The sequence below is a fragment of the Urocampus carinirostris genome, chromosome 11 (genome assembly GCF_059441175.1).
Source record: "Urocampus carinirostris isolate Australia breed hairy pipefish chromosome 11, RoL_Ucar_1.0, whole genome shotgun sequence".
Taxonomy (NCBI): domain Eukaryota; kingdom Metazoa; phylum Chordata; class Actinopteri; order Syngnathiformes; family Syngnathidae; genus Urocampus; species Urocampus carinirostris.
The window spans coordinates 9,624,239-9,650,744 of NC_142359.1; the positions used below are offsets into that span (position 1 = coordinate 9,624,239).

Below are 26,506 nucleotides of genomic sequence, written 5' to 3' on the forward strand. Positions count from 1 at the left end.
ACCAATACAGTCTCGAATCTGGTACATCGGTAACACATGAGTTAAAGATAATGTAGACCAGGGGTAGGCAACCTATGACACGCATGCCAGCAGTGGCACGCGAAGGGTTAACCAGTGACACGCGAGCGCACAGCAAAATAATAATGATTATTTTTTTAAAATGCGGATTTTTACCTGAAATTTAGATATTTTCAGTTGCGCGCCGTGTTGTTAGGAGGCTTTACGGTTGCGCCCATCCTCTTCTGCTCCGTGTGTGTCTGTACAGCGACTCGCAGAAAAGGAGAAATCCGTGTTTTGACCCAGCCACAGAAACACCAGTGCGCGATAAATGAATGAATAAGACAGCTCCGTCAGCGAAAAAATCTCCTTCTTTGACTGACGACTGGGGGCTTGTGCAAAAAATGAATGTGCTGTTTGTGCATTATGCCTCGAGAGCGTTGTACTCCGCACATCAAGTGCTAAACATCATTACGAGACGAAACATGAACACGAATTCAAGGATGAGTCTGACAAGGCGGAGACATTAAAACACGCTGTGTCCAGGTTCGGCCAACAAACACAGACCCTGTCACTGCTAAAAACACCACCACTGAAGTTATCACATTGCTCACTGCATAGCAAAGCATGGAAAACCATTTATATCTGCGACCAAATCAGCTGTTATTTCTGTTGCACTTATTTTCAAGTAACCTTCTGCCTTGTTGCTGTTATTTCAAGTTTTGATATTTTCTGCAATAAAATTTCATTGATGACTGGTATGGTAGCTGTCCATATAAATTGTTTTTGATTGTACTTCAATGCTGATGAAGAATGGTTGATTCAGGTTGATTCTTGTGGTAAAAGGTTGTTGTTGTTCACATTTTTTTTTAGTTTATTGATTAACAAGAATAGTGCCGGATAAATTGGTCAGTTATACAATTTCAATGTATATCCATGTTGTAGACAGAATGATGCTGGCGTAAAATTAAAGCTTCTTTCGAATATAAAAAAAATGTTGTTGCGAGTCATTAATCTTGGTGTGGCACACTGATTTACAAGGAAATTTGAAAGTGGCACTCCACACCGAAAAGGTTGCAGAACTCTTATATAGACTATGTAGTTTTTCCTATATTTCCACTGCCCGCAGACAGCACACAGCAAATGCTATCACGAGGGGCAAGCTCTTTGTGTGTATGTTGGGTGGACGTGACTGGCATGTTTGCCATATGACATGCATTCAATCACCGAAAACAATGAGGCGTTCTAAACCACCCCATGCCCTTGCAAACATCAACTCTGTTTTTGTTTTGTGACCTTATGCACTCACAGCCAACAACAAGGCGCTCTAAATGATGAGCAAGTGAGCCTCACTCGCTTTAAATTTTATTTACAATAGCATTGATAACAATAAATATGATGCAAATAGTTCCAATAAAATACCTATAACAAGAACATGAAGGCATTTACTGATGTTACAGGGACAGTGTGTATTATTTAGCGCCTCCTAGTGTTAAAAATAAACCTTATTCATTAAAAACAATCAAAGGTGGGGTGCGTTGTGTGAAGTGTCCTTCAAAAGTTAAAAGTAGAGTAGAGTCTCAATTAAGACCGTATTAAAAATGCCCAACTGAGTTCAAATACCCCAGTTGCTGCTATGTGTACCCCAAAACACCAAGAACTAGCAAAAGCCTGGGCAAAAATAGGAAAAAATATGTGTGGTTTCCTTGTTGTTTTTCAAATGTGTTTTTGGTTGTGGTGGTCAAATAATGCACACTGTCCTACACTCTAAAGAGTGTTAAAAATAAACCAATATAAGGGTTCATGTTCCCTGTTCATGGGGTTCCCGGTGTTGAGGCGGCACGGTCGAGCCCTCGTCGGCCGAGCTTTCGGCCTCAGTGTCAGTCCGCAGGTGTGGGGGTATGTATCCTGTTTGCGGTTCTGAACCCTCCCTGTGCTGGTGGAGGGGTATATCGGCGCAGCGGCCCCGCTTGTCCTGCCCACGAAAGCCCCTCAACTTGGGGCTCCAGTGTTCCCGCCACTGGAGAGCCAACGTAGAGCGGTCGGCCACTAGCCTCCTCTCGTCCGGCGCCCAGCCCCTCTCGCCTTCATTGGCCCCGACCAGCAGAAAGGTCCGACCCACTTGCAGGGCAGGGCAGCCACAAGCCAAGTCCCGGTCAGGGACCCAAAGGGACTGCGAACCCCTGCGGATGCGTGAGGGAGATCCGCTGCGGTAGACGACTTGGACTGAGATGGAGAACTGCCACCAGGGACCTGAACGCTCCATTCCTCGCACCTGCACCTTTAACACTAATACAGCAGAGGTTTATCATGTTTTCATCAAACCAAAGAGAACCAGGGACCGGTGGAGCAACCTACCAAAGTCTTTGAGGCAGTACGTATCCAAGTTCATTCTGACTTTCCCTTGCAAAGGCCGGCAGTGGGACACACACTCCTCATCTGTGGGGGACAGTCAGGGTTTCAATAGAACTGCTCTGTTTCTGGGTCAAATGGATGTTTGATATTTTGGTCATGGAAGATGGATTAAGACCACACTGGAGGCTCATCAAACCCAGAACCATCATTAGCTGTAGTCCAGGAGACAAGCAGGAATACAAGTAAACCCACAGAATTCTCCTTCCCATTGTACACTGTTTTGTAATGCAGTGGAACCTCGGTTTTCGAACGCCTCTCAGTTCCAACAAATCGGAGTCCGACCATAAATTTTGAAAAATTCTTGCTTCGCTGTTCGGTCAAAAAATCGGAGTTCAAACGCCGGTAATGCGTGAGTGGGTACGCTAGGGATGCGATGCTGAGCGGCGTACGGGTGTAGATCGTTCTTTTCTTGACCAACTGTTATCGCGTGCGGACGTGTTTCGTTTTGCTTTCGCTTTTAATATAGGTGTACCAAGTGTTTTAGCCCCTAATTATGCCTCCCAAGAAAGTCAGTGCAAGCAGCAAAGTTGCTACAGGTGAAAAAAGAAAAGTAGTGCGTACAACTATTGCATTTAAGAAAGAAATGATAGCACCACTGTCCACCTGCGCCTTCTGCTAACCACCACAAAAGTAAGAAATCCTATTCCTAATTCTTTTCTTTATCCTTTTTTTTATTTTTACACGTTCATGTTAGCGTAATCTCTCGGACGGAAGATTACGATAACCCGAACGTACGATTAGCCTGGGTTAGCATTATGTTTACGTTGAACATTCAGGTAAACATTCAGGGTGTTGGAACGGAGCCCAACATTCAGGGTGTTGGAACGGAGCCCCCTTTCCAATGAACCGCTCACCACTTGTTGTGGAGACCCGGGTGCTAAATGACTTATAAACGATCTGATGATTTTATTTTTACACGTTCGTACGGAAGATTACGATGGCGTGGACGTACGATTAGCCTGGGTTAGCATTATGTTTACGTCGAACATTCAGGTAAACATTCAGGGTGTTGAAACGGAGCCCAACATTCAGGGTGTTGGAACGGAGCCCCCTTTCCAATGAACCGCTCACCACTTGTTGTGGAGACCCGGGTGCTAAATGACTTGTAAACGACCTGATCTTTTTATTTTTACACGTTCATGTTAGCGTAATCTTTCGTACGGAAGATTACGATAACGCGGACGTACGATTAGCCTGGGTTAGCTTGATGTTTACGTTAAACATTCAAGGTAAACATTCAGAGTGTTGGAACGGATTAACACGATTAACATTATTTTTAATGGGAATAATGATTTCGGTGATCGAACAAATCGGTTTTCGAACAGGGTTCTGGAACGGATTATGGTCGAGAACCGAGGTTCCACTGTATGTGTGAAAATGTTTAGTATAAAGGGCCACTACACAAATCCTTGGGGTCAACATGACACAAAACTTTATTTATTGATGAGTCTTCGACAATCTATTCTTCCAAAGTTGAGCATAACAGTAGCGAGGTACAGAATATGTGAAGTGAAATCGTTGAGTAGTTTGAGGAGCCATTCTCAAGTAATAATTTGGGATTTCCCATACCTGGTTTTGCATAACCAAAGCTGTAAAAAACGGTTTTGACATTTTTCATTTTTCAATATGTTACCATCAAGCTAGAGGATGTTGATAAAAAATGTTCCAAACGGATCCTCTTATATATTTACTTTTGTGGCCCATGTTTGACAAAGTATTTAGACAGCTGTGGGAGTGAGACGGTGAGAATAAGCATGAAGGAATACCTTAAAAACCACGTTCACAGTCAATTTAAATTTACTCACCAATGCCATATTGATGCTGGAACACGGGAGTGGGAGCAACCTCTTGAATCTCTGCAATCAAAAATGGTGTCAGACACTTCATGTGTGTGTGGTCTTTTTTTACGATCAACAGATCTTGTGCTAACTCATTGTGGAAGGTGAGAGCGTGAGGAACTTGCGCGGCATCAATACATTGTCCAGGCCGCTTGTAAAAACACAAACATTTATGACCAGGTATAGTCTCTTTTGCACCAGCTAGATCTGTAAAATGGGACATCCATTTTAACGAGTAAGTCCCTCTTCCGTTTACGGTGTTTCATAGTATGTTAGCCAGACACTAGCAGACTCCTGTTCTGGTCATGTTTGGTACATAAATGTTGATCCCCTTTTGTTTTATGTCACTTGTTTGTCATGCCTTGTGTGGTTTAACTTAGTGTCTTGCATAAACTTAGAGGCCTGGCAGAAGGCTAATGAATGCTATTCTTAGCACGGTCTGACAGTAAAAACAAACGAGCTTTTTTTTCAGGCAGACACTGTCAGAGTTATGAGTCCGGTGTTGTAGTCTGCAACAGGTGACGGAAGGTTTTGCTCAGCGGACAGTTTTTGGAACCACTTACGGACACAGGGCCGCAGAGGCGACGTGCCTTGTTTGTACCCAGGGGCGCAGCGGTTGCACCTGAGACCGGTCACTCCTTGTCGGCACAGGCACTGACCCGATGTGTGGTTACACCAACGGCCCACAGCTCCCAGAGGATGGCAGTGACATGCTAGGGGGAAAGTCACAAGCAATAGAATCATGTCGATTTGTATTCGCAGTGGTTCATGCTTCAGATCATCTGTCTATTCTAGTGATGAATTTCCAAATCCTGGTGTTTCTGCTACAAATCAATTTTAGCGCAATGTATAGCCCAGGTCAGTAAGTCTCTCAACTAATAATACGAGTGAAAAATGCTAGTCAGTGACATCTACTTAAGACCTGTGACCCACAGGGCAAAGCAGATGCCAAGCGATGGTCAGGGTTACAGGTTGCAGGTGGAAGCCACTGCGACCGAAATAGCCATGCGCTCCGACAAGCGAAGCCAGCCCATAAAACGCACTCGTATGCATTTCATCTGGCACAAATACTGCACAAAATCGCACGTGTTAGTTGGGACTGACGTTGACAGGCTTTGCGGTGATGCAGTGGCTTGCTTTGGTCCCGAGTGTATCCATTTTGGCAATACTGGCAGTGGCGTCCAGCGGTGTGGTGGCGACACTTGAGGCACACGCCGCCACTGCGCCGTCCAGACTGCTGGAACACCTCCATGTTGAAGCGGCACTTTTTGGAGTGGCCGTTACACTCGCACGCTGAAAGAAAGGGAAATTGAATTGCAGTCAATGATTAAGACTCTTAAGTGGCTAACTGTTTGCTCGAGTGAGTTGAGTGCTGTTAAACATCACTTCGGCTGTGTTAACCTATTGACCGGGGGCGGCAGTAGCTCAGGAGGTAGAGCGCTCGTCAAGGGATCCCAGTTCGAATCCCGGCTTGTCCGTGTTACATGTCGAAGTGTCCTTGGGTAAGACACTGAACCCCTAATACCCCCAATAAGCAGGTTAGCGTCTTACATGGCTGCAATACAAGGCCGCTATTGGGAAATGTGAAGCACACTGTAAAGTGCTTTGGGAAGTCATTGACTTGAAAAAGCGCTATATAAATGCAGACCATTTCATTTATGTTTGCTCTTTGTTCGGCCCTGTTCTTGACCACCTCTGAAGAGATTGTAATGTGTTCTAACTACCGGTAATGGTTATATTTTTTAAATATTGAGGTCTATTATACCACAGGTTTGAAGTTGTGACCAAATGAAATGTATTCCTATTCAGAGAATTCAACTCATGGGCATATTTTGATAAATAATCTATTGATCTACCTTGGTCAAATCCCTCAAGAGGGGTGACCGAGAGCAAGACAAACACATACAATAAGAAAGAAAATAAAAGGGAAAAAATAGCAAAAAACACACATAAAAGTTTTTGGACCATGGCCAACCCAAATGCCCAAACACCCAAACAAGTTAGGCACCTCGGCAGCTAAGTTGGTCATGCTTTCGTCCCTCCAGATGAAACGGGACACAAGAAAGCGCCCATGTCACTCGGGTCAGGGTGACACAACACACTCTTTTGCTCAACCGCAGGGCCCGACAGCTTTCACTGGTTTACCCCTGCTGCATCATACAGGTGCCCTGCCCATCCCTTAGAACGCGCCCAAATATCCCACTATCCTTTTTCAACACCTCTCCACTCCTTCCTATCACCAACAATAGCTCTAACTTTCACTAGATTTAAACCTCTTTCCTGTAGTCCACTCATAACACCATCCATCCACGTCAATCGCGGCCTACCTCTTGGTCTCCTTCCATTGACTTCTGCTCTTTAGATCCTCTTCAACATTCGCTCCTCATCCATCCTGTCCATGTGTCCAAACCAACCGAGTACTCTCTAATCCACACGCTTGCTCAGTTCCACGACTACTCCAGTACTGTCTCTCACAATTTCATTTCTCAATTTATCCAATCTTGTCACTCCTAACATACTCCTCAAACACTTCATCTCAAAAACATTTAATTTCCTTCTTAAATCTTGACAAAATATAAGAAGTATTAATCTGTTTTCTTAACAGAAAAACTGTTTATTGGTGGTTGTGGTGTGTATCCACATTGTATAGCATAAACTATGTCTATGACTCACCGACACAAGGGTTTGGGTCCGCAGGTGTGGCCCGGTGCCAGGGTCTGTCAAAGTAGAAATCCTCACACACGTCGCAATCTGGGCCAGCTGTGTGATGCTCGCACAAGCACACGGCTCGGCCCGCATCGTCACGTCGGCACTTGGAAGCATGTCCATTACATTTGCACCGACCCCCGACCTGTAGGTCCGAGAGGGCCAGAATGGGGAGAGAGGGTGCGGTCGGGGGCGCTCGTAGGGCCGCTTGCATGTTTCTCGAGGTTTGCCGGGTGTCGGGATGGTTGTTCCTTCGTTTTCTCAGTTCTCGCCCTTTGGTCCTTCTGTGGCGTCCCTCCACAGTCCAAGTACAGTCACCATTTGGACAAATGAGCCCGAGCTTGTTGTCCATCTTATGATCATGGTTTCGAGCTCTCGCAACCTTTTTCAACGAAACATCCAAGCTATAAGTATCTCCGCTATCCTTGCTGGTCACATTGTTTCCATCTTTGTGTTGACCCCACCCCCGAACCTTGTTTGCTTTCTTATGCATGCTCCTTTCAGAGTTTTTTGTGCCCCTGTCAAAAAATGATGGGATTGGATCTTTAGCATAGCCAGGACTCCATCCAACAAAGTCGATAGCTCGTTCCTCTTTTGTCCAACCATCATTATTCTTGCTTAAATTCGGTTTAGTGTTTGCAGATGTTTGGTGGAAGACCACCCGAACGTCCGTAGCCGTCACCCAGTCTTGCAAAGTGGGACTGTAGTCAAAATCTGGTGCCGAAGGGCGTCCATCAAGGGCCGAGAACGCCAGCACCATACCTCCCCGCTGCTTCTGCAAAGGCCGCGGATCCGAGCACAGAGGTTCTGTTTCTTGGTGTCTGGTCTTGGCCACTGTCTTAGAGGGGAGGCCAAAATCCCCTAAACAGTCACTGGAATAGTGTTGCATTGGCCTCCATGTGTGTCTGTAGTCCATTGACTTGAAAATGGATATTGAGATTGGGTCTGATAGCTCTCCATGGTAACAGAACTGAAGACTGATGTAGGTGATTTCAAAGCGACGACCTAATGGCACAGTGAGGACCCAACCGCCTTTCTCATGCCCCCCTTGAGCCTGCCAGCAGGTAAGGTTGTGAGGGTTGTGAAGGTCTGTCAAGGCTGTCACATTGCCGTCAAAACCAAAGCTTCGGATGGCATGGCTGGCGTTGACCGAAACTCCGTAGGCAGCGTTGATGAACTCGGACAGACAGTGGCGAGGACGGCCGTCTGGGTGGTAGCAGAGATCCTGATCTGAAGTCCAACTCAGTGGTACGTGGGACAGTGACGAAAATAGTAGTGGCCGAGGGAGTAAATAAAGGAGAAGAAAAGCAAGGAAGGGAGAGCTAGAAGGGGGAAGGGAAAAGGCCCGAAACATCATGTCATCCAGCCTATTGGGGATAAAAGAAAAACAGTGTTAGAAAACATTACTTGGGGATCATCAGGTGTGATCTAGAGGTATAATGAGTCTTTGGGAAGGTATATAAACTATAAGGAAGGCAGTAGCCAATTTCTTCAAAATAAATCAAAGTTTACCCCCCACTTGCAGGTTAGAGCAAAACTGTTTGACTAGGAAAAGTTCCGTGCTGGATTTCTGAATTGCATCAATTATTTTCTGGATTATTTTCCAGCTCGGTGGCCTTGGGGGTATGGCGCCCGCCCCGAGACTGGGAGGTTGTGGTTCAAGCCTCGGCCGAGTCATACCTAAGACTTAAACATTGGTACCCGTTGCCTTCCTGCTTGGCGTTCAGCATTAGGGGTTGGAATTGGGGGGTTTGGTCACCTAATGACTCCCAACACCTCAGTTGGGTTGAGCAAGGGGGCTGGGAATCCTCTCCTCTGAATCAATCTCCCAAAAAAAAAAGAGTCAGAAATGACTCTAGCTCCTCCCACTTGGGGGATTTGGCTGTGGTATATATATAATATTTTCTTGATGGCAACATGCTGAGCGGGTGGGTTCCGGTGGTAAGGTCTGAGCTACCGAAAAACGCGTCTACCAATCCGTAGCCCTCCACTGGTGGCTTCCCAGGATTAGTATAACTGCAGCTTTTTAACCCATCAAGAATCCCAAATCACATGTTCAAACTTCTCCTGACTGCATGCATCTGAAGGGTGCATTTGTCTGAAATGACCAAAAAATATGTCAAGCAGCTGGAGCCAAACCCTGAGCTGGAGCGCATCCATCCTGTTTATGGGTTATTTTCTTCTCAAACCGCCGCCGTTCGCAGGTGTGCAACCGGGGTGGGGTGTGCGCACTCCAGATCTTTTGAAGCCGCAACACAAGCAGCGGTCACGCTCGCGTAGCAAGGAGATGATTTATAGTTGGAAATCTCGCTTGAGCCCTAAACATGAATTGTTTTTTTCCCCGGTGCGAGCAAATCTCATCCTGTCTCTTCCAGCTGGTGACGAGCGTAATTCATCCGACTGTCAGAACGTTATCCTCTTGAGAATAACATTTGGAATGTCGTCAAAACTAACACCGAACCCCAAAACGGAGTTCCTCTTCGGATTGTCTTCCATTCTCGGTTTCTTTCGTCCGTCACCTTGCTTCTTCTAGGGTGGGTTTTACAACCCCCACACTCCCTTGCTCATGTATCACCTGGTCCCTTCGCTCTCAGCAAAATTTAACGGTGCCCTAACAAGCCTCCGACACTGACAGCAGAGTCAGCATGGGCTGCGCAACCCCCCTTTCACCCCGCGGGAGGGTAAAGGGCCGAGCGTCTGTCCCAGCTCGTCATCCCGCTCAATTAGCAAACAAAATATGAGGCTTCCTGAGGGACCGTCTGGATCAGGGAGTGGAATAACCAACCGTGACGGGACGATCACACGGGACCAGGCCCGGGTTTGCCCCGGGCAAGACCGTGCACCTGTCCCTGTGGTATGGTCGATAAAAAACACAGAACCGTTAAAAAGGGGGAAGAACCCCAAATATTCCAGCTGTGTGCTTGACTTTGCTGCGTAGTCTGTCACCTTATACAAGCAAATACTGGCTTGATGACATCAACATCTCCAACTGTAAGGGATGATCTTCCGAGCCAACTATGTGAGACTGGCGAGAATACTGAATGTGCTGACAACCTGGGGCATGTTTACAGCTGGTCACCACCACACTAGGCCTATAAAAATACAAATTCTTTTGTACGGATCCATGGGGGTTCAAATCTTCCTTGATTTAAGGTTTATACTCATGGTTACAACCAGGTTAATTTGAGTCAGCATATCCATACCTGTCAACCTGTATGTTTTTGTACGTTTATTATGCATTTTAAGAGGAGTACGACGTACAAGAAAATCTGTTCGGAAAAACGCAAATTTGTCAATGATGGGTACCGAACCTTAATTAAAACGCCGTAAGTCATTCTGATCTGAAAACAACAGGTGGGGTTGATTGAGTGAATTTGAAATACACATCTTAAACATCGGATTTTATGTGGTCGTTGTGTAGTGAAAGGAAGTCCGTCTCTTTTTAGAGAACCGGCTTTTGCGGCTCAACTCATTAAAGAGAGCCGGCTCTCAAACGGCTCACTTGCTTTGATGCATCATATTACGAATTATTATGTTGTATAAAGAAGTTACAGGGCAGCACGGCGGCGCAGTGGTTAGGGCATGTGCGGCACAGTTCATGTCTTGGGAACCTCCTGCGTGGGTTCAAATCCAGCTCCAGACTTCCTGTGCAGAGTTTGTATGTTCTCCCCGTGCTTGCGTGGGTTTCCTCCTGGTACTCCGGTTTCCTCCCACATTCCAAAAACATGCATTTTAGGTGAATTGGCCGGTCCAAATTGTCCCTAGGTGTGAATGAGCGAGTGAGTTGTCTGTCCCTGTGTGCCCTGCGATTGGCTGGCAACCAGTTCAGGGTGTCCCCTGCCCACTGCCCAATGATTGCTGGGATGGGCTCCAGCACCCCCGCGACCCTACTGAGGATAAGTGGTGTAGCTAATGAGATGAGATGAGATGAGAAGAAGAAGTTATGAAAAAAAAGGAAGTATAAAAGGAGAAAATGAAAAAAAGACAGGTTTGTGGTTATCCCTTTAATCAGTATATTACCAACAATAATTCAATGCAGAAAATGAATGAATAATTTGAATAAGAAAATGTATGATTCTACTTAACTCTATTTGCATGTATTTTTTTCCTTCTACAGTGAACGTCTAAGCGACTTCATTTTTGAACTTTTTTATAATAAACCTCATTCATGCCGAGCAACTCAGTATCTCACAACAAAATGTTAATTAACATAATATATGATATAACGAAAGACATGTACAATATAACATGTTAAACTACATAAATAAACACGTTTGAAAAAGAATATGGTGTAAGATTATTTTGTATTTCGTAAGGGAAAATACAACAGTTTGAAAGGGCATGGAGCCCTGGAGCTTGACAGGTATGTCATATCTATGCTTTTTTTTAGATTATGTTAGTGATAAACTAGCTAGAATATGTCTGTTAAAGTAGGGGTAAGATTTTTTCTGTTTACATACCGTACACAGGATTTAATTCTCTTTACTCATAGCCAGGGTTGGGTAGGGTTACTTTAACTTGATTACTTTCAATTACTTTTGGATTACTCCAATACCAAATATGCTAATAAAAGACAAAATAAACTAAATATGAATGAAATTACCAAATTTTGTGCAGGCTTGGGGAGTAGCGGAACACATGGAACGGCAAAAATGATGTTGGCAAGCTGTTTGGATTTATTTTCATTTTGTTTCTGTCGCATTTTATGTTCGTTTTGCCAGAGATCAAAGAGATCAAAGCCAGGAGAGAAAGCTTACCACCTGTTGTGAGTCATCATTTTATTCATATTTAGTTTCTTTTGTATTTTATTAGCATATTTGGTATTGGAGTAATCTGAAAGTAATCCAGTTAGAGTAACCCTACCCAACCCTGCTCAAAGCTCCCGTCCGATCCCATTTCAAAATTTTCTTGAGGAAATGACTATTTGTCTCAGCTTTTACACATTGTATGGATTTAAAAGTAAAAGGAAAGGGGAAATACCCTGAGAAACTGTAAAATGTACATTGTGATTCAAACATGATTATTTCTAAATGAATCGAGAAAAATGACTTTTAGAATGATGCATGACAAGATCATTTGTTTGATTGATAGAAGAAGCGTCCAAAGATATTCTGGGGAAGGATCTTCAAACCGTTACCTCTTTATTTTCAGGTAAATTGGTCTTTTTGTGATGTTCGCTGCAATATGATTGAAAATATGATTACTGACGCAAGGAAACTGACTCTGCTTCGTTGGCGGACGCTGATTGGCTGCTTGTCTCTTATTAAACCCCCGTCTTCCTGTCACCTGTTGTCAGTCCGTCTGCGAACCTAGCTCACGCTAGGCAAGCCCTTCGACACTGACTCTCTCCTGTCCTGATTCCTGTTTGATTCCCGGCTCCGACCCCCTTTTCTGAACTTGACTACGTTTTTGCTCCCCCGTCCCGGCCATCAATCTGTTTTTCCCCGCTCTCGAAACTGCCATCGCTCGCCACGGAAATACCACTCCCGCGTCTGAAAAACTTGCTCCCCACGATCAACGATCTACGGATCCTGTATACTACCCTTCCCCTTCTTCCTAATAAAACTAAAAGAAACGCACGCAAGTGAGTCCTGTCTTCGTTCTGGTCCTGACATAAAATATAATACATGTGAAAAAAAACTTATATCATATTGCTCACTTTGTCCTGAAGTACCACTTGTTTGACAATTCATATCTACTGTAAATGTATGCTCGTTCGGATCATCTACAAAGCTTCACGTTAAGTTTCTGTCAAGCTAGTCATTGGATGGTTGTCATTGTACGGCTAACATTGAAGATCATTTCTGTAAAATCAGAATCAATTCAGTACGTCTACACTGTTTTGAATTTTTGTTCGCACCAAGCTAGTAAGTAAATTTCAAATAATTAATAAAAATAATAATTTCCTTTGTATTGTCATTCTTTGTAACAATGTACACAGAACGAAATGTCGATACACCTGACCCGTTGTAGCGAGTCGATGCAGCCGCAGCCAGAGGGCGCCGCCATTATACCAATTAGGTATGTCTCGGCCGAGGCGCGAACCAGCGACCTCCCAGTCTCAAAGCGGGCACACTACCATCTAGGCTACTGAGCTGGTCAATAGGGTAGGTCTAACATTTTACATAAATGGAATTTAATTAGCCCGACCTGTGGATTATTGGTCCCAATGCAGTGTTCTCGTTTGCCCGTGTCCCTGCATCCTGGACGCATTATTTTTGCTGGGGACGCATCGTGTCAAATCAATTTTTTTGACACGAAATTGTCATTATCATTTTTTAACAAAGATTTACCGCACTCTAAACTTTTCGTCAGGCAGATCCGCCATTGTTGTTTTGGTCTCGCGGTTCGAGTTTTCGTCTGCACGCCGATCTCGAGTTCGAGTTGTGAAGTGAAAGTCCGTCTCTTTTTAGAGAACCGGCTTTTTCGGCTCAACTCATTAAAGAGCCGGCTCTCAAACGGCTCACTTGCTTTGATGCATTATATTACGAATGATTAGGTTGTATAAAGAAGTTAAGAAAAAAAGGAAGTATAAAAGGAGAAAATTTTTCCTTCTACAGTGAACGTCCAAGCGACTTCATTTTTGAACTTTTTTTTATAATAAACCTCATTCAGAACGTTTATGAACAATATATATGATATAAGGAAAACACATATACAATATAACATAATAAACTACATAAATAAACACGTTTTAAAAAAAAAAGATTTTTATGTATTTTGTAAGGGAAAATAGGACAGTTTGTAAGGGCATGGAGCACACTAAATTTTGGGGACCCATGGATCTCTGTTGGGACCCATAGATTTTTGAGCATGCGAGTCCCTTGGACTCATCACTTTTCTGAAGTAAAATGAACACTGCCAATGACCGAGTCAAGTCATATTTTTTTTGTATAGCCCTTTATCCCAAAAAGTCTCAAAGGGCTGTACAGAACACACAAACCACAAAAAATAACTAGTAAAATATAACATCAGCTATATCAAATATTTTTGTGGGAACGAGGAATACTTTCAGCAAAATATGTGTAACTTGGTTTAAATATTCCAAATATGATCCAATAAACCCCCCCAAAAATTAGAAGTAGATTAAAATAATAAACGTAAATTCAAGTGCTTTAATAAACAGTAGCACATTCATAGCCTGCCCTGCAATTGGCTGGCAACCAGTTCAGGGTGTCCCCTGCCCACTGCCCGATGATTGCTGGGATGGGCTCCAGCACCCCCGCGACCCTACTGAGGATAAGCGGTGTAGCTAATGAGATGAGATGAGACATTATCGTAACAGGCTCTGCAAGCATAATAATAATAACAACAATAATAATACTAATAAATGTTTAATAATTGTAAATTGTAATTTCAGTTTTTTGTTTTATATTCGGAATGTTGAATATTGTTAAATTTTAAAATTCTCACTGAGCCGAGACAACGAGACAATTTCCGATGATTTTTATGTGAAGATTATTGGTTGAATAAACTAACAAACAAACAAACAAAATAATATAAGCACTGTAAGCCTAAATCCACTGTGAAATCACCATATCCTTAGGGATGTAGATGACATAAGAAAAGGCACCCGCTATCATCTCATTATCACACAACCTTTAGGGTACCAGAGACAAATGTTTGTGAGAAAATAGGGAAAACAGAAAGTCAGCCTGGAAGATATAAATAAACCAAAAAAAGCACAGCGAGGGGAAAAAGTGTTTTGTGTAACTGATGATGAAACAGACTTTAAAAAACAATGAATAAATACGTTGATGAATATGTGAGTCCATAGTTAAAATCCTTTACTGACAATGTAAATTATGTACACATTAACACAATATTAAAATAAAATTTACAATGTATTCATCTAATGTCGTTCGAAGTCCCATATACATTATTTTTTATCACTAAACTGTTTGCTAATATATCTTCTCTGGTTTCATTTTATGTTTAAATGAAGTATTAGTTCTGTCATAACATCAACTTTTTAGCTCACATGTCTTCACTCAATTCACTCAGTACAAACATCTTCTTTGTTCCTTTATCTCTTTGTTTTCCTTATGTCCTCACTACGAAATGTGAAACTGGAGTGCCACGTCCAATTTCGTTGTCACAATATATCCCATGTTGTAATAATGACGATAAAGGTATATTCTATTCTATTCTATTGTATTCTATTCAATTGTGATATTGCTCCAAGTGTCCCAAAGTAATAGTTGAATGTTTTATAATCATCACAAGATGCTTATTCCCAATTTCCCACTGATGCTGTTTTATATTAAGAGCTTTTGTTCTCGCACATTATGTTTAATAGTTGCACTTGTTTGACTGTTTTTAACTACTGTTAGCATCGATATTAATTTCTGTTTGCCCTCAAAGTCAACCGGGATGCTTCAAGTTAGGGGACACACATGAAAAAAGAATATGATATGAATGGATTAAGATGCAATGGCATTAAAAAATCTTCACGCAGTGGGCAGGGAACCATGCAAGCACGGGGAGAACATGCAAACTCCGTACAGGAAGGCTGGTAGCTGGATTTGATCCCATGAACTCAGAACTAGATAGATAGATAGATAGATAGATAGATAGATAGATAGATAGACAGATAGATAGATAGATAGATAGATAGATAGATAGATAGATAGATAGATAGATAGATAGATGGATAGATACTTTATTCATCCCCCAGGGAACTATGCCACAGTCACGCTACCAATATCTAGAAAAACATAAAATAAGGGCAGGGAACCATGCAAGCACGGGGAGAACATGCAAACTCCGTACAGGAAGGCTGGTAGCTGGATTTGATCCCATGAACTCAGAACTAGATAGATAGATAGATAGATAGATAGATAGATAGATAGATAGATAGATAGATAGATAGATAGATAGGATCTATCTATCTATCTATCTGTCTATCTATCTCTTCCTCTCTCTCTCTCTCTCTCTCTCTCTCTCTCTCTCTCTCTCTCTCTCTCTCTCTCTCTCTCTCTCTCCCTCTCTCTCTTCCTTTCTTCCTCTTTCATCTCCTAGTCAGGTCTGGGCTAGATTTGTTTTACTACCATGTGACCTCAAATGAGTTTGAGACCCCTGGTCTACACGCTTTCTTCTATTTCTTTTATTACACGGCTATTTTTAAGCATTTTTAGAGGGCCGGTTTCAATGTGAGTATTACTGATATTTTGTAACTAGATGGCTATTCTTAGAGCAGGGGCCCTGAACCTGTTTCGAGCCGGGAGCAATTGTTTGTTACCAATGGACACCCAGTTTCATTTGCATTTCTAAAATAATAACTTATTGTGTTATTACTATGTTATTACTATGTTAATACCAGGTGATTTATTGGATTATTGTGTTATTACTATGTTGTTACTATGTTAATGCCAGGTGATTTATTGGATTATTGTGTTATTACTATGTTGTTACTATGTTATTACCAGGTGAATTATTAGAAGTTGGGTTAGATAGACTCAGTCAACCACTAAAAAATATTGTGAGTAGAAAATCCCGATGACCCAGCACTAGTGAGCTATTTTCAAAACAGGTCCGCGGGCATTTCAGTTGTATAACTGCACACACACACACACACACTATTTCTCCTCGCCCAGCCCCGTCTGCACTGAAGGTAAATACGTTGGTATCTTTGGTTGCAGAATTTTGTGACATTTTTCCAAAATAACTTTGCTTGCACCTGGTTTTGAAACCATTATTTAGGACAAAATGAGCCTCAACACTCTTTAGGTAACTGCGGTATATTTATATTGGCATTATCAGTCTTTCATAAACACACAGTGAAATCCAATGTGCCGAAGAATTAGCTTTTTGTAACTGTTTCAGTTACTTTTGGGGTGTCTGTAGTCCAGGGGGTTTGAATTACTAACTAGTAACAGTAACTAATTACTTGTTTCGGGTGGGGCACCCGACCCTGCCGGCTACCTCTCAATGTTGTGAGCAGATGAGTCCCACATATTTTAAAATTCTTCGTCACGGACCCCCAAAAATGCTCGGGGGAAGGCGCGGTCGAAGCTACTGACGGTCGATGTGTACGAATCGATTTTTCCCAACACGTGCGAAGAGGCACCAGTGCGCTGCACCTGTCGGGGCCCATAACCAATGTTCCCTGTAATTTTCCACGGGTCTGAGCGTTTTTATTTCCTGATATATTTTGTCGCATAATATTAACATTTTTGGGGGCTTATTTAGTCAGTTGTAAGATACAGAACTGTACTTAATCACATTTTTTAGTGGAAGTACAATGTTGGCAACAAGATTCACTTGATATCATTGGAAATTATTCGAATGCAACACAAACTTTTTCTTCTTTTTTCCGTGTTTTTTTTTCGACTACAAATCTCATTGTGTTTATTTTTTCCGAGCTGTTACTTTTTTCTTTTTGTTCTCTATTTACTTTTTTCCTACATTTCTTTCTTTTCTTTTTTTCTGTCTTTTTTCTAAATTTTTCCTTCTTTTTTTTCTCTTCCTTCCTTTTTTTTTTTTTTTTCTCAGCTTTTCACTACTTTTTCCTTTGGTATTTTTTTCTTTTTTGTTCTATTCCCCCACTCCTTTAAGTCTCCTTGTGCATAATTTTACATAATATTTGGTCGTGTTGGGATTAAAGAAGCAAAAACAACCTGAAGAGCCGTTTAGGACCCGAAAGAGCCAGTTCCTTTTAGTGAGCCGAGCCGAAGAAGCCGGTTTTCGACAAACTCTACTAACTTTACTCAACTTCGTTCTACTCTGACTCGACTTCAAAATACCGCATTTAGGACACAACGTCAGGGGAACCCGTGTATTTTTACCTTCATGCACTGTTTTGACTTGAGTCGCTTCTTGAGTAGTAATTTTGAGCCCTGATTTTTGTGCGCTGGCTCGATTTTCTTGTGCGCTGAGAATGTGCGAGCAGTGTGCAATTGCGCACGCGCGCAGCTTAGAGGGAACACTGCCCATAACCCTTCTGCTACCTTTTTAATTTGCAATTGTCTTCCGAAATACAACACTGTAGCCGTTTTTCACAAAACACATTCCCGAGCTGGTGTGTAGGTGTTATTCTGCGTAGCGGATTCCGGGAGCTAGGTTTTTTTGGGGCAGTAACGATCTAATTTTAGTGGAAGCGACACAAAGTGGATTAGCGCCTAGCATGTCCTCAAGGTTTTGCCCTTCCGACATGAAATCCGACATTGATATTTTCTGTTAAGCTGGATAATATTGATCGTTTTTGTCCTTTCTCTTGACTTTAGCCCACATGGGTTAAAGCACAGGTGTCAAACAGGCGGCCCGCGGGCCAGATCAGGGCCGCTAAGGGATTGAATCAGGCCCGCGAGACAACACTCAGAGAAGCGCAAGAGAAAAACAAGCTGCAGGTTGAAATATGTCAACTTGATGTTGCCAAAGCCAGGTGCCTCGAACAAATACACTGTACTTGTATTTCTCTCTCTCTCTCTCTCTCTCTCTCTCTCTCTCTCTCTCTCTCTCTCTCTCTCTCTCTCTCTCTCTCTCTCATTCTTTTCCACCCCTTTTCTCCTACTCTGTCTCTTTCACTCTCTATGTCTCTTTTTTCTCTTCTTCTGTTGCTCTTTGTCTTTCTCTCTCTGTGTCTTTTTAACTTATTTTGCTCTCACTTCCTTTTTTCCTTTTCTCTCTTTTCTCTTTTTCTCTTCCTACCCTTCACGCTTTCTTTTCTCTTTTTTCTCCTTCTGTCTTTCTATTTCTCTTTGGATTTCTTTCTTACTCTCCCTTTCTTTTCCCCTCTCATCTCTCTTTTTTTATCTCTTGTTTCTCACACTCTCTCCCTCTCTCCCTTTTTTTTCTTTCTTTGTCCAGCCCTCTCTCCTTTTTCCTCCCTCTTTCTCTTATTTCTTTATCTCTCTTTTTCTTTCTCTTTAATCTACTAGTCCGGCCCCCAACAGAATGTTTGTTCTACCATGTGGCCCCTGAGTTAAAATGAGTTTGACACCCCTGGGTTAAAGTCATGGCTTGCGGGGCAATCATTTATGTGCCGGCCACCATTTTAGAGCTTAGAGCAGCGGTCAGGAACCATTTTGACCCAAGGAGCAATAAAAGCAAAAATATTTAGATTTTTTTGGGGGGGAGTGAGAGCCACACCATATATTTTAAGACCAAATTCAACAAACATCCACTCTCCAGACCAAAAGCTAATTCTTCAGCACATTGGATTTCACTGTGTGTGTATGAAAGAATAATAATGCCCATATAAATATACCGCAGTTACTTAAAGAGTGTTGAGGCTCATTTTGTCCTAAATAATGGTTTCAAAACCAGGTGCAAGCAGAGTTATTTTGGAAAAATGTCACAAAATTCTGCAACCGAAGATACCAACGTATTTACCTTCAGTGCAGACGGGGCTGGGCGAGGAGAAATAGTGTGTGTATGTGCCCTGTATCTAGCTCCGCCCATTCATACCGATCATCCAATCAAATTGGGTCTCCAACGTGGTGCCCGCGGGCCTTAGGACAGCTGATGTGCTGTGGACCAGTTCTGAAAATAGCTCACCAGTGCTGGGCTGTTGTGATTTTCCAGTAAAATGATTATTTTTTAGTGGTCGACCGAGTCGATTTAATTCTACTTCCTACTTCTCTTTTGTTTTCTCTTTTTTTTGTTTTCTTTCCATCTCTTTTTATTCTTTTATTTATTTTTCTCTTTCTTTTTCTCTTCCTATCGCCCTTTCTCTGTCTTACTCTCTCTCTTTTTCATTCTCTCTCTTTTTTTCTTTCTCTGTTTTCTTTCTTCCCTTTCTTTCTCTTTCTTTGTCTATCATTATCTTGTTCTCTTTCTCCCTTTTCTCTTTCTATCTCATTCTCTTTCTTTTCTGTTACTTTCTCCTTCTTTCACTCTCTTGTTTTCTTCTTTCGCACTCTCTCTCTCTGTGTCTCTTTTTCATTTTTTATTTCCTTCTTTCTGTCTTTCTTTCCCTCTCTCTTTCTTTCTCTTTCTTCTTCCTACTTCCAATAACAACAGAGTAAGTAGTACAAGATAAGTGCTTTTAGAAATGCAATCCAAACTTTACGCTATTATCCTCACTGTTAAATGTGAAAACTGGAGTGCCACGTCAAATTTGGTTGTCACAATATGTTGAACCCATTTTGTAACAATGACAATAAAGGTATATTCTATTCTCTTCTATTCTATTCAGTAGTAAAAAGAAGCTCTCAGCTGTAAAAAGGTTGGAGGGCCCTGATCTAGATGTTTTGCTAGAGATTTGGGGTAAAACCTTTGTTTTGGGTTAAAGTTTGTTCTATGGCTTTTCATCATCAGCTGTCTCAACAATGACCATAGATTTTTTTAAAATTTGATTCCATATAAAGGAATATTTAGTGATTTACAGCCACAAGGGGGTCTGTTGGTGTGACACCTTGACTGCACATGACTAATTGCTCAAGATCCATTTTATCTCCAAACCATATGTACTTATAAAAAGGGCCACATATGGCACGTGAGCCATAGGTTCCCAACCTCTGGCTTAAAGGCACAGTGTTTATTACATACACCGTGATCAACTGGTGGATCACCGAGGTAGTAGGGGTAGATCGCGGTGCAATCTCGCGGTCAAATGCAACATTTCAGCATAGACCACAATGTTGCTTAGCAGCAGTAGCAAATTGGAGAACTCCAAATGATGTTAATTTGAGAATATTTGTATATTTTTTTTGTTTATTTAAAGTTAGATATTTGCATTTACATTCATGTGTGTATGTACGTATATAGCGGACTTAGTAGGAGGGGGCTAGAGTCAAGAACACACATCCCTTACATTCTTGACCCTTTCAGGGAGATTGATACAAAGGAGGGGATTCCCAGCCCCCTCGCTCAACCCAACCGATGTGTTTGCAACACCTGTTGTTCGGAGTCATTGGGTGAGCAAACCCCCCAACTCCAACCCCTAATACCGAGCATCGAGCAGTGACGGGTACCAATGTTGTCAGTCTTATGTATGACTCGACCGAGGCTCGAACCGGCGACCTTCCAGTGTTGGGGCGGGCGCCCCGACCACCAAGTTGGCCAATTTCCATTCATGTTTTAAAAAAATATATGATGTTGGAGTTCATCAATATGCCTTAAATGAATTACTCTTAAGGTATAAATGGACTTTAGATTACTAACGAGAATTGTGTTTGCCTAGTTTGAGTACATTTAATTTTTTCCGATAAATCTCGAATTGAATCACAATGTTTACTATTGTATTCGATATTTCGATTTCGTTTAAACTTATTTGATTTCTTTCGTTGGGAAATATTATGATATGACTTGGTAAGTAGCTCGTATGCTGGAAACGTGTGAGCACCTCAAGTTTAGCGCCTCCTGGTGGTAGAAAAAACTTTATTTAAAAACAAAACAAAAACAAAATTGATTTAAATAATTGAGGAAAATATATGAACTTTCGTATAAAGACGTTTTTTTTTTAACACTTAAGTGGTGTCAGAAAACGACTCCATTGGTTGTTATTCTTCGAAAAATGTATAAAGAAAAGCTGTAAAATTGTCAAATTCCAGGTATTCCTCACAAAACATGTTTATGACATGATGGCATTAGTATTTGTATTTTTTCCTCACTAATTTTCGACCCCAGTTGTGGACGAGTACTGGTTAGATTAGCATCTAGAGGGAGCTGACATAATTGGCTGCCATCTTGCTGCCAAGGCTACCCTCAAAAGCTTGTTTTCTTCTTTTCCTTCTTTTATGAATAATTTTAATTGTTATTTCACAAAAACAGAAAAAATAGAACATAGTAAAAGGGTTCCACTGTAAGATCATGTTTGCTCTTTTAAAGTATTATTTTTGTTATTTCCTTATTTCTTTTTTTTTTTATATTTACTGTTTTTTTTAATCTTTCCCCTATTTCCTCTTTTTCACTCTTTTCCCTTTCTTATCTTTTTATTTTTGTAGTATATAGTATTAGTAATATTTCTGCATTATTTTTTGGGGGGATTTCTATAGTAGTATTTATGTGTTATTTCTATAGTGTTTTTGTAATATTTCAACCGTATTTCAATAGTAGAATTGTTGTTGCTGGAGTATTTTTTATAGTATTACCGTGGTTGTATTTTTGTAGTATTTCTTCTATAATATTTCCGAAGAAGTACTTTGTCGTATTTCTGTCGTAATATTTCCCAGTATTTTTGTATCATAATTTTACTGTCGTAGTATTTTCGTAGTATTTCTGTAGAAGTATTTCCATAGTAGTATTTCTGTAGTATTTTTGTCGTATATCCATAAGTAATATTTTTTATAATAATAATAATACTTAATTATTTTTGTAATATTGCCGTGGTTGTGTTTTTGTAGTATTTCTTCTATAACATTTCTGAAGAAGTACCTTGTAGTATTTCTGTCATAATAGTTCCCAGTATTTTTGTATCATGATTTTAATTTCGTAGTATTGCTGTAGAAGTATTTCCATAGTAGTATTTCCCAGTATTTTTTTTAATCATGATTTTACTTTAGTGATATTTTCGTAGTATTTCTGTAGAAGTAGTTCCATAGTAGTATGTCTCTAGTATTTTTGTAGTATTTCCATAAGTAATATTTTAGTTGTAATTCTTGATTATTTTTGTAATATGACCGGAGTTATTTTTGAAGTATTTCTGGTGTACTATTTATGAAGTGGTATTTTGGTATTGTAGTAGTACCGTTTGTAGTTTATCTTGGTAGTATTTCTATACTATGGTTTCCTTTTCATAATGAAAGTAAAATAATATATGAAGTATCTGTTTTCAAGCACGTAATTTGGTGATTAGTTTTGTATTAATTTTTTTTGTTTTTATAGTATTTTTGTCATAATATTTCCCAGTATTTTTGTATCATAATTTTACTGTAGTGATATTTTCGTAGTATTTCTGTAGAAGTAGTTCCAGTAGTATGTCTCCAGTAATTTTGTAGTATTTCCTTAAGTAATATTTTACTCGTAATTCTTGATTATTTTTGTAATATGACCGTAGTTATTTTTGAAGTATTTCTGGTGTACTATTTCTGAAGTGGCATTTTGGTATTGTAGTATTTCCGTTTGTAGTTTCTTTTTGTAGTATTTCTGTTGTATGATTTACTTTTCACAATGAAAGTAAAATAATATATGAAGTTTGTGTTTTCAAGCACTTAATTTAGTGATTAGTTTTGTAGTAACTTTTTTGTGTTTTTGTAGTATTTCTGTCGTAATCTTTCCCAGTATTTTTGTATCATAATTTTACTGTAGTGATATTTTCGTAGTATTTCTGTAGAAGTATTTCCATAGTAGTATTTCCATAGTAGTATTTCTCTAGTATTTTTGTAGTATTTCCTTTAGTAATGTTTTAGTTGTAATTCTTGATTATTTTTGGAATATTACTGTAGTTGTGTATTGCAGTGTTCCTGCTGTACTATTTTTGAAGTGTTTTGGTATTGTAGTATTACCGTTTGTAGTTTCTTTTTGTAGTATTTCTATTGCATGATTTCCTTTTTATAATGAAAGTAAAATAATATATGAAGTTTCTGTTTTCGAGCACTTAATTTGGGGATTAGTTTTTTGTGTTTTTATAGTATTTCTGTCGTAATATTTCCCAGTATTTTTGTATAATAATTTTACTGTAGTGATATTTTTGTAGTATTTTTGTAGAAGTAGTTCCATAGTAGTATGTTTTTAGTGTTTTTGTAGTATTTCCATAAGTAATATTTTAGTTGTAATTCTTGAATATATTTTTGTAATATGACCGTAGTTATTTTTGAAGTATTTCTGGTGTACTATACCTGAAGTGGTATATTGGTATTGTAGTATTACCGTTTGTAGTATTTCTATTGTATGATTTCCTGTTTAAAATGAAAGTAAAATAATATATGAAGTTTCTGTTTTCAAGCACTTAATTTAGGGATTAGTTTTGTAGTAAGTTTTTTGTGTTTTTATAGTATTTCTGTTGTAATATTTCCCAGTATTTTTGTATAATAATTTTACTGTAGTGATATTTTCGTAGTATTTTTGTAGAAGTAGTTCCATAGTAGTATGTTATTAGTGTTTTTGTAGAATTTCCATAAGTAATATTTTAGTTGTAATTCTTGAATATATTTTTGTAATATGACCGTAGTTATTTTTGAAGTATTTCTGGTGTACTATACCTGAAGTGGTATATTGGTATTGTAGTATTACCGTTTGTAGTATTTCTATTGTATGATTTCCTGTTTAAAATGAAAGTAAAATAATATATGAAGTTTCTGTTTTCAAGCACTTAATTTGGGGATTAGTTTTGTAGTAAGTTTTTTGTGTTTTTATAGTATTTCTGTTGTAATATTTCCCAGTATTTTTGTATAATAATTTTACTGTAGTGATATTTTCGTAGTATTTTTGTAGAAGTAGTTCCATAGTAGTATGTTATTAGTGTTTTTGTAGAATTTCCATAAGTAATATTTTAGTTGTAATTCTTGAATATATTTTTGTAATATGACCGTAGTTATTTTTGAAGTATTTCTGGTGTACTATACCTGAAGTGGTATATTGGTATTGTAGTATTACCGTTTGTAGTATTTCTATTGTATGATTTCCTGTTTAAAATGAAAGTAAAATAATATATGAAGTTTCTGTTTTCAAGCACTTAATTTGGGGATTAGTTTTGTAGTAAGTTTTTTGTGTTTTTATAGTATTTCTGTCGTAATATTTCCCAGTATTTTTGTATAATAATTTTACTGTAGTGATATTTTCGTAGTATTTTTGTAGAAGTAGTTCCATAGTAGTATGTCTCCAGTAATTTTGTAGTATATCCTTAAGTAATATTTTAGCTGTAATTCTTGATTATTTTTGTAATATGACCGTAGTTATTTTTGAAGTATTTCTGGTGTACTATTCCTGAAGGGGTATTTTGGTATTGTAGTATTACCGTTTGTAGTATTTCTATTGTATGATTTCCTGTTTATAATGAAAGTAAAATAATATATGAAGTTTCTGTTTTCAAGCACTTAATTTGGGGATTAGTTTTGTAGTATGTTTTTGTAGAATTTCTGTATCATTCTTTTTGTCGTAGACACACAAAAAGATAATGGTACAAAAACGGCACCGAAAACAGTTTTTCTAAGTAGTACTTTATTCATTGTTATCATATTTTCGCCATTTTTGTTTGTCTGTCCAAAAAAAAAGCCTGACGACCCTAAAGATTCGCTTCTTCATTTTTTGACATACTCCAAAATTTACGGTAGGCCGGATTTAATCATCCAACAGGCCCGGATCAGGCCTGCGGGCCGTATGTTGGACGTGTGGCTGCCACGGAGGCTTCACGGTTGATGTTAAAAAACAGATGTGAATGATATCATTGCAATTCTGGAGATGGATGAATTTTGACGCTATATGCTATCAATTAAATCCACATGCTGCCCACAAAATTACGCATGGCAATAACACACACGCGCGCGCGTGGATTTTATGTGAAAAGCCGCCCGGGCCCCTTTTCGATACTTCATTGGCCCTTTAATAATAAAAAAAATGGTTTAGGAATATTGTTACGACTGGCAAGAGATAATAGAAAATATTTTTCGGGTGAGGTAATAACAGCAGCGTTATTTATTTGTTCGTTTAAGGCTGTCAAGTCGCATTAAGAGAAAACTCAAAACGTCGTTTCGTACTTGAAAGTGATCCATCTGCTTATATTTTCTTTTCCATTTTTTTGGGCGATTTTGGCGAGAAGATCAGAAAGCATAATGGGGATAATTATGCATTGCTAATTGCACGCATTTACCGCAATCTCTTTAATTCCGGGAAGGATAATATTTACAGAGCTGTACCGATACAGAATAATCATCGCGGAAAACGGCTAAATAATTATGGATTGCTGTAATTATGCATGGTGGACTCGTGGATTTTTAAGAAAAAGGGAAGTATTATTTTGTTGTTTTATGCGCTTTAAATTATTGTGCAAAATACGAAGCTCGCGCACGCTTTCACAAACAAACATAAGGTACACAATGAATAATTTTAAATATACATATATATATTAATGTCAGGGAATAAATCAAAGTTCTCATACATCCGAATAAATTAATTATCCTTCTGCAAAAACACGGATCCTGCCTGTGTTCCCAAAATTTAAATAAAAAATAACTATGCACACACACAGGGTTGGGTAGGGTTACTTTAACTTGATTACTTTCATTTACTTTTGGATTACTCCAATACCAAATATGCTAATAAAAGACAAAAGAAACTAAATATGATTAAAATGACTACATTTTGTGCAGGCTTGGGGAGTAACGGAATACATGGAACGGCAAAAATGATGTTGGCAAGCTGTTTGGATTGATTTTCATTTTGTTTTTGTCGCATTTTATGTTCGTTTTGCCGGAGATTAAAGAGATCAAAGCCAGGTGAGAAAGCTTACCACGTGTTGTGAGTCATCATTTTATTCATATTTAGTTTATTTTCTCTTTTATTAGCATATTTGGTATTGGAGTAATCCAAAAGTAATTGAAAGTAATCAAGTTAAAGTAACCCTACCCAACCCTGCACACACACACAAAAAAATGAAAATCTCACCATGTGCGTCCAACGAGATGGTCCTTTTGCCACCCAAGTGTTCTCACATCCAGGCTGGCCTTACG

The 26,506-nt window shown here is 39.7% G+C and overlaps 1 protein-coding gene across 1 annotated transcript; it reads right to left on the reverse strand.

Moving 5' to 3' along the window:
• Positions 1-1,349: 1,349 nt before the first annotated feature.
• Positions 1,350-26,506, reverse strand: ntn5 (netrin 5). Its single transcript, XM_088346980.1, has 7 exons — positions 26,442-26,506; positions 6,924-8,323; positions 5,355-5,543; positions 4,814-4,963; positions 4,218-4,268; positions 2,356-2,436; positions 1,350-2,286 (listed from the first exon to the last, which is right to left on the reverse strand). Exons 2-7 carry the CDS (start codon positions 8,311-8,313, stop codon positions 1,799-1,801), a joined length of 2,349 nt encoding a protein of 782 aa, XP_088203106.1. The 5' UTR covers positions 8,314-8,323; positions 26,442-26,506; the 3' UTR covers positions 1,350-1,798.